Source organism: Heliangelus exortis, chromosome 3 (genome assembly GCF_036169615.1).
Source record: "Heliangelus exortis chromosome 3, bHelExo1.hap1, whole genome shotgun sequence".
In the NCBI taxonomy this organism is placed as follows: Eukaryota; Metazoa; Chordata; class Aves; order Apodiformes; family Trochilidae; genus Heliangelus; species Heliangelus exortis.
This window is the reverse complement of record NC_092424.1, coordinates 105,095,861-105,104,234: the sequence shown is the minus strand read 5'-3', so window position 1 is coordinate 105,104,234 and position 8,374 is coordinate 105,095,861. Positions and strand designations below refer to the sequence as shown.

At 57.4% G+C, this 8,374-nt stretch overlaps 1 protein-coding gene across 1 annotated transcript; it reads right to left on the bottom strand.

Annotated features, from left to right (window-relative positions):
• Positions 1-280: 280 nt before the first annotated feature.
• Positions 281-5,100, bottom strand: GDF7 (growth differentiation factor 7). Its single transcript, XM_071742022.1, has 2 exons — positions 4,580-5,100; positions 281-1,876 (listed from the first exon to the last, which is right to left on the bottom strand). Exons 1-2 carry the CDS (start codon positions 4,917-4,919, stop codon positions 954-956), a joined length of 1,263 nt encoding a protein of 420 aa, XP_071598123.1. The 5' UTR covers positions 4,920-5,100; the 3' UTR covers positions 281-953.
• Positions 5,101-8,374: the final 3,274 nt, after the last annotated feature.

Below are 8,374 nucleotides of genomic sequence, written 5' to 3'. Positions count from 1 at the left end.
CTAGCTGGTACCCCCTGCAGGATATCATTAACAGGTCCCAGCTTTGGACCACACAGACACACAGCATTCTCAAGCTAACAGCTTCCAGGGTTACTCTCATCTCTGCTTAGAACACAAGCTCTACTTCAGACCCAACTCTTGCTTTACCCTCAGATTACAGGGACCATCTTTCTTGTCCCCAGCAGCTAGCTCACCAATCTCTTCCCCCTGCAAACAGGCCTGAACCAAATTATTTCAATCCCCCATGACCACAGGTCTCCACCCCCTGTGTCCCCTCCCTCAGCAAATCCAGCTCAGCAATTTGAAGGCAGCCAGAAAAACTGCTTTAACTTAAAAAAATGATCCCACCTCCCCTCCATACCACTGCCACAGCACTGTGGGTGATGCTGGCCCATCTGCTCTGCCACAGCCACTGCTCCACCTCTCCCTCCTCCTCCCAGATTATCCCTCCCTCCCCACTGAGACAATTTTGGCCAGATATTTTCCAAAACCTTTGGGAAAGGTGTCAGCTCCACTTGGGCAAACCAAGTGGGTCAGGCAGAGCTTGGAGGCTGAGCAGACATACCTTTGGGGCTCTGCCAGGCTCTGGGACCCCCACCCCTGAGGGGATGGCAGGCAAGGCATGCAGATAGATGGTAGCAGATCTGAGCAGGGAGCCCAGCCCCCTGCCCAGCTGAGACCCAGGAAACCCAGCATGGGTGGTGAGGGTTGCTCTTTCTTTGAGAGGGTGCAAGCTACAGCCACACTGTCTTCAGGGGACATCAGCTCAGGGCCAAGGCAGTCCCAGGAAGGCAAGGTAGACCTGTCTGAGCTTGGTTTTTGGAAAGGCACACACCCAAATGTGTATGTGTATATATATATACATATCTTATATATATATATATTTATATATAAAAAATGGGGGAGGGCTGCTGGGCAGGGCAGGGCAGGGTGGGGGAGAGCCGCAGAAATTGCTACCTGCAGCCACATGTCTCCACGACCATGTCCTCGTACTGTTTGTAAACCACATTGTTCCCAGAGTCTATGTAGAGGATGCTGATGGGGCTGAGCTTGGAGGGCACACAGCAGCTGGGAGGGGTAGACTCTGGGTCCATGGAGTTCATCAGGGTCTGGATGATGGCATGGTTGGTGGGCTCCAGGTGGGAGCGGAGGGGGAAGTCACAGACCCCCTCGCAGTGATATGCCTCGTAATCCAGGGGGGCAATTATCCAGTCGTCCCAGCCCAGCTCCTTGAAGTTCACGTGCAGGGGCTTCCTGCTGCAGCGGGTCTTTGCCTTCTTCCCGTGGCCTCTGCCCCCGGAGCGGGCAGCGATGGTTGTCCGTCTCTTCCTCCGCTTGGGGTATGCCTCCTGGCCCGGATCGGGGGGCTCCAGGAAGGGTGGGGTGCCCAGGGCTTTGATCTTATCCCGGATCTCCTTGAAAAGATTGTCCTTCCTCTGGGTGCGGGAAAAGGCCACGAGCAGGGCTCGCTCGTGGGGCTGTGGCCGGGGCTTGCTGAACCCCAGCTGCCGGGGGGGCAGGAGCCGCCCTGACTGATCCGAGACGATCGTCAGCTGGAAGCACAGGAGCTTTCCCGACGGAGATCTCTCCCTCCGATCCCGCAGGGCTTCCCAAACATCAAACACCTCCCATCTGGAGGAGCCCGCGTCCAAACTGTCTGCAGCCCTGGAGTCCAGCAGCCGCGGCTCCTCGCCGTCCCGGCTTGGGCAGGTGGAGAGGAGGAGGTGGTGGAAGGTGCCTTCAGGGGACAGGACCAAGCTCCGGTTTTCGGGGAGGGCACGCAGGACCCGCAGCTCCGCACCCGTCACCTCCTCTGCCTCGCTCAGGCTGGAGATGTCAAAGAGGTATCGCTGCTCGGGGGCGGACGGGGAGGCATCTGGAAGAGATAAAACCAAACCAAAACAAACCAAAAAAAAAAAAAACAAACCAAAAACAAAACGCAAAACGAAACAAATATTAAAATCCAGCCAGCTGAAACCAAGCTCCCATTACGGAGGCAGAAGGGACACAGAGCTAACGGGGAGATCACCACCTTGCAGCAAGGCACACCGAGCACTCCAGCGGGAGCACAGCCGGTGGGCCCGGGCTGGAGGCTTTGAAAAACAAAAATACAAAACGGGGAGGAGAAGGCGGAGAGGGAGGGAGTAATTAATTCAAACAAGTGGCTTCTCATAAGCACTCTTTCCCGCGTTCCGAGGCGGCTTCTCTGCCTCCTCCAGGATGTTTCAGTGCCCCCAGCTGCATCACTATCGCGTTTTGGCACAGAATTTCCATCTGAACCTGCGTGGCACAGTCCCACCCCCACACAGCAGGTTTGTCACTGGTTTATTCCACGCTGTGTCTCTCACACACACATATACAGAGCCCGAGCCATCCCAGCCTTGCCAAGTAAAATGCTGAGAAATATCTCATTTTCCCTCGCAGGGAAATCACGGGCAACGAGCGCCGGGGTGCAGAAGATGCGGTGCTCGGGGGTGTCTGACAGAGGCACTCTCAGAAGCTGAGTGAGCCGCGCTTGAATTTGTCATAATTCTTGCTTGGTGGAACCAAAGCCCAAACAGAGACTTATGCAGTTTCTGGACCTCAATGCAAAGTAAAAAAAAAAATAAAAAAATTTAAAAAAAAAAGCGGGAGGGGGAGAGGTTTGGGGAAAAGGCATAATTGAGTTCTGGGAGGTTTGTTTTTTTACTTTCCCATTCTCTAATAAGAAACCTGAGCTGGGCATGCTGCAAACACTGAACACTGCTGCTGTGCCCAAGCCCTCAGACCCAGCAGAACCCCGCCGGAGACCCCTACAAGGCAGCCCCCTCCCGTGGGCACCACTGCCGGGCTGCAGCCTGCACTGCCCTTTGGATGGGAAAGAGTAGTCCCTCCGCCATTTCCGATCATCATCATTACCGTTAACATTATTATCATTACTGTTACTATTCTTATTTTAAAAGCTGATCTGAAATTCCGGCGAGCAGCAGATAAGGAGATGCCTTTGAACGGTTCATCTGGTTTCGTTTTGAGCTGAAACTTCCCAGGACCTGTGCGCAGTTTTCCCGCTGCTCTCGCCAGCCGGGCACTGCCCACCCTCCCACTGCAGCATCCTCCCCTCGTCCCGCCTCGCTCCTCCGCCGTTTCCCCTCCAGCTTTTAGCAAAAATTCTCCCTGCAAAGGCTGTCGGCAGGATACGGACCCTGCTGGGCTTGGAGTCGGGGCTTGGGGGGTTGCGGGGGGGCTCCGCATCGGCAGCTGCCGCTCACCCAACCCGGGGCAGCCGGCGACAGGCACAGTGGGAAGCGGGGGCTGCTTTTCGGTTTGTCTTTTCATTTTATTCGATCGGGGGGGGTCTTTTTTCCTTTTCCTTTTTTTTTTTTTTTTCCATTTTCTTTTTTTTCTTCACCCAGCCGAGCGAACTTTGCCGGCAGAGCGCAATGTATATATATACACATATATGTAAAAATACATTCCGTTAAGTGCGTATTTGTGTTTATTTGATTATTATCATTAGATCCGCGGGTATGAAAGGGTAAGAAGAGAGGGGAAGAGGAAGAAGGGGAACGAGATGCCGAGCTCAGCCGGCTCCGGAGAGCTGCTGCAGCCTGGGACTGAGCCCCTGGCCCCACGGGGAACCGCGACGGGCCGGGACTGCCGGCTCCTTCTCCGTACCGGCCCGTAGCGATGCCCCACGGATTTTTTCGGGCTGAAAACGCTCTGGTGGGGTTTCTCCCTCCCGGTCCCGGAGATGCTGTGCAGAGAAGCTGCCTCTAAACCTTGCCGCATGCCCCGGCCCTCGCTGACGGGCATCAGGTGGCGGGGGGGCTGGTGGGGAGGAGGGGGGAGGTGAGAGGTGCCTGCACCCCTGCCTGCCCTGTCCCGGCTGGGCTGCAACTCACAGCGCTTTCCCAAAAAGCACCTCCAGCCTCAAGAGCCATCCTCGACTCCGTGCAATCCCATCGCCATCCCCAACCCCGTGCTCATGCACAGGCCCATACTTAATCTTTATCGGCATACTTTTTCCCCAGCTCCAGGCACAGTCCCTTTGCTATCACCATCAGGACCCCAACTTCATGCCCACGCACAGCTTATTGCCACTGCTGTCTTCATCCCCATTGCCATGCTCAAACTCATGCAGAGCTCCATTCCCGTTCAACAACTGTTGCACAGACCCTTCTCCATTAAGCTCCACCTGCATTCCCAGGCGCTACTCAATCCCCCTGCAACTACCCCGTTCTCAACCCCTACTCCTCAACCCAGTAACAACCATGCACAACCCCACCCCAGGCACATCCCTGTGCCCAGACCGACATGCGAGCTCCATCTCTGTGTGCACGGAGCCGCGTCTCTCCACGCTCAAAGTAGTGCACAACACCATCTCCATCCCCAAACTCATCAGCAGCCCCATTCCCATGCCAAAACCCACACACAAGCCCCATCCCCAAACTTACCCAGGAGCCACATCTCCATCCTCAAGCCCAAACCCATCGCCATCCCTCCCGCCCGACGGCGGGGCCCCGTGGGGACAGCCCGTTCCCGATCCCGCGCCCCACTGCGGGCGCCGCATTGCGCGGGGGGATGCGCGTCCCGCACTCACCGCTGCGCGCCCGCTCCGCGAAGCCCGTCACCGTGTCGGCGAGGCGGCCGGGAGCGCGGCGGGCGGCCAGGCGCTGGTAGAGGGCCACCATGTAGTGGTGCGGCACCACGGTGCCGTTGCGGAGAGCCCCGTCCCTCCGCGGCGGGGAGGAGAAGGGGGAGGCGGCGGCGGCAGAGGAGGAGGAGGAGGAGGAGGAGGCGGAGGAAGGCGCGGCTGCCGAGGGTCGCTGGGGAGCGGCCGCCGACGGGCCGCGCACGGCGGCGGCCTCCAGCCCACGGCGGAGGCGGCAGGCGCCCAGCAGGCAGAGGCAGAGAGCGGCGGCGGCGGCGCGGAGGCGCATGGCGGCGGCCCGGTGCGGGGCCCGGTGCTCGGACCGGTGCTCGGCGCGGTGCTGCTGCCGCCGCCGCTCCCCGCCCGCTTTTGAACATCGTCTTCGCCCGCCGCCGCCGCCGCCGCCCGCCGCCGCCGAAGCGCCCCCTGCCGGCCGCTCCCCGGCCCCCCCCCGAAGCACCGCCCGCGCCCCGGCCCCCGCCCCCCGCCTGCAGGTGAGACCCCCCCCACAGCCCCCCGGACCTCCCCATCATTGTCCCCCAGCCCCGCCTGCAGGTGAGCCCACCCCATGGCTCCCTCCTACGGTCCCCGCTTATCACCCCCCCCCGCCCCGCCTACGCCTGCAGGTGAGAGCCCCCTCCTCGGACCCCCCGTCCGCCCCCGCTTGTCCCCTGTTGTCCCCCCCCCTGCTCCCGCCGGGAGGTAAGACACACACCACCCCCCTCCCCCGGAACCCGCCCCCTGCATGTCCCCTGCCTCGGCTTGCAGGGAGCACCCACATCCTTGATTTCGTGACGAGCTCCGTCACACAGTCCCCCCCCCTCTCGCGCTTGGGGGCTCACCTCGTCACTTTTTATTCTTTTTTCTTGGGGGGTCCAACCTTATTTTGGAAGGCGGGCCTCCCACTGGTATTGTAGGAGAGACATCCCCACGTCGTACTTACAGGGGGTCATATTTCTGAGAGATCACCCCCCCGCGCACTATATTGAAGGGGTAACCTTCACCCTGTAGGGGAGGGGGGGCCCACCCGCCACCCTTCATTAAAGGGAAGGGTCCACCCCATACTTTGGCAGGAGAACCCCAGTCCCATACCGGAGACGGTACAGCCCTGTTTTGGAGGAGGGAACCGCTACCTGACATTTTGGACGGGAACCCCCGCCCCAAATGGAAGGGGGACACCCCAACTCCATTTAGGAAGGGGCAGACAGATCCCCGTCCCGGTGTCGGAGGTGCCCGGGGGTGGTACCAGGCGATGGGGCCGGGAGCGGACGGGGGAACGCGGAGCGTCCCGCTAGTGCGGAGCGGCCCCGGGAGCCCGAGCTCCGCGCTGCACCGCGCCTCCACCGAACCCGGTAATTCCCCCTTGGGAGACCGAGACCGGAGCAAAACAAAGCCCCGACCGGGCTGCGGGCTAATGTTTTCCCGTGCATGAAGGGTTTCCTTGGTAAAATTCAGATGTTTCCTTGGGTCTCGATTAAAATAACAAAGTGGGGTATTTACTAGGATGTTATTTCAAGTCTCTTAAGTCCCTGGTTATGTCTGTTGCGATTTCTCCGCAAATACAAAAACAAGTGCTGCGATGATTTATTTGAAGGAATGGAGTTATTTCGCCAAAACAAACACGGCTTTTTTTTTTTTTTTTTTTTTTTTTTTTTTTTTTTTTTTTTTTTTTTTTTTCCCCTCTCTCTCCCCCCCCCTTCCCCGCAAACAATCGCTTCTCACGAGCATTTGTCACTGCAGCCTCTCGGGTTTCTTTCTGCTGCGATTTTACAGGTGCTTTGTCACAAATATCGCGAGCGGGTTTCTAATGCCAACCTGCAGATCTGCTCGGTCCGTGCACATAGCGTCCAGCAACGCAGGCAGCTCCCGTGACAACATCCCGAGAAATCCCCATCCCACGCCAGGCGGGATGTCCTGGCCCCGAGCCATTTGCACGCCCCGACACAGCACCTTGCAGATTTTGCACAGCTCGCACGGGGCTTGCACAGCCTCCTCCCTCCCGCGTGGCTTTTGCACGGCTTGCACAGCATTTGCACGCTTCCGGGGGCCTTGCACGGAGCTATTGGCATCCCCCTCCCAGCAGTTAGTGACCACCAGCAGCCCTCACCCGGCTGGGCAAGGAGGCAGAGGAAGAGCCAGCAGAGGAAGACTTAATTGCTTGTTTTACTTATTATTAAATCCAGCCTGATGCTGTTCAGATGCTAAAGTTCACTTTAAAAAATTATCCACTAAGACCTTCCACTCATTCCCTATCAGGGCAGGGTCCTGGGACTCTGCTACAGTGCCCTCACAACCCCGGAGAAGGTGGCAGCAGGGATGAGTGTTAAGGGCAGCCCTCCCTGGAGATGCAAAGGCTGCATCCATCCTCCACCAATAGCCCCAGACCCACAGCTGATTCCCTCCCCATGGGATATGGCAGTGTTTCCTTCCCAGTGCTGCCCAGGGAAGGGACGAAAAAGGATCAGCAGAAGGATGGAAGGACAATGTGATGGGAAGGACTGCTGAGCTTTAGAAAATGGGCAGACGAGTCTCTCCATAAACCTCTGGGCTTCTTGCAAGGGTTTCTGGGTCCTCCTGCCTGGCATCCTTTCACAATTTAATGGGAAACAGTGAAAGGTACAAAAATGGAGAGTGTGAGTCGTGCCTGGGTCTGTACATCTTCCCATGTTTTGGGGTGTATGTACCTGCCACATGTGAGGAACCCCAGGCTTCACCAAACTCCCAGGGACTGGAACTGTCACTGCATTCTTTCTGTACATCTTTTAAAAATCAAAATTACATTGTTGCAACAGCCAGGCTATCCCCTCTGGTTTTTCTTTCCCCCCCAGCTTTTTCACCCCAGATCAGTTCTCAGCCCCTATCATAGCAGCAGGGCCAAATCCTTGCTTGGTGCAAGCTGGCAGAGCTGAGCAGGAGGTCCTTGTCCCCTTGCACAACCACACCCCCCCTGGCACAGCCGTGTGCGGGTGGGTGATGAGAGCCAGATGCCCATCCTCCCCGTCTGTATAGAGACCCTAACACAGTCATGCACATACCCACACAGTCCTGAGTGACACACACACACACACACACACACACGTCTGCACGCACCAGGCACACATGGAATACACAGACCCAAGAAGCAAATCCTGCCCGGCTGTGCTGAGGGGAGACGTCCCAGAGCCCTCAAAGGCAAAACATCTCTCGAGGTGCGCGAGCTCCGAGTTCCCCATCTGTTCTCCATTCCAGCTTTGTCTAAACCCTTTTGGGCTTTCTTGAATTTCCATCAGCCCAGCCCAGCCCAGCTGCAGACCCATCCCAAGCTCTGTGGTGCGGCAGCTCCTGCCCCCCAGCCCTTCCCTGCTCTAAGGACGGGCTCCCTTCTCTCCCAGGGCAAACCTTTCGAGCATAATTTCCCCCTGGCAAAGAGCCACCTTCTACCAGCCCTCTTCCAAAACCAAATTAGCACGTTGCTGCAGCAGCAAAAATTGGAGAGGAGAGGCTGCAGTTTTATTTTACAACTCAATTAGCAAGTTTGTACAGAAAAAACACCCATTTAACCAAAGGAGATTTTATGTCCATTTGGTTTCACCAGCAAAAAGTCTTGTTCCTTTTGAGGGCACTTCCCATTGCTGAGAGCACAGGGATGTGGTCCTGCCTGTGGTGATCCTCAGTCAAAGTGGTGACGCTGGCTCTGACCCTCCTCACTTGCTCCATCTCTTTCTTCTTACACTTACAAATCCTTTGAGTTCATCCAGAATGGAC

Excerpts from the sequence above, each read along its gene's own strand:
- GDF7 (XM_071742022.1), bottom strand. The coding sequence starts at position 4,919 with ATGCGCCTCCGCGCCGCCGCCGCCGCTCTCTGCCTCTGCCTGCTGGGC. Across the intron at positions 1,877-4,579 it reads CGCGGAGCGGGCGCGCAGCG|ATGCCTCCCCGTCCGCCCCC; the intron begins GTGAGTGCGGGA and ends TATCTCTTCCAG.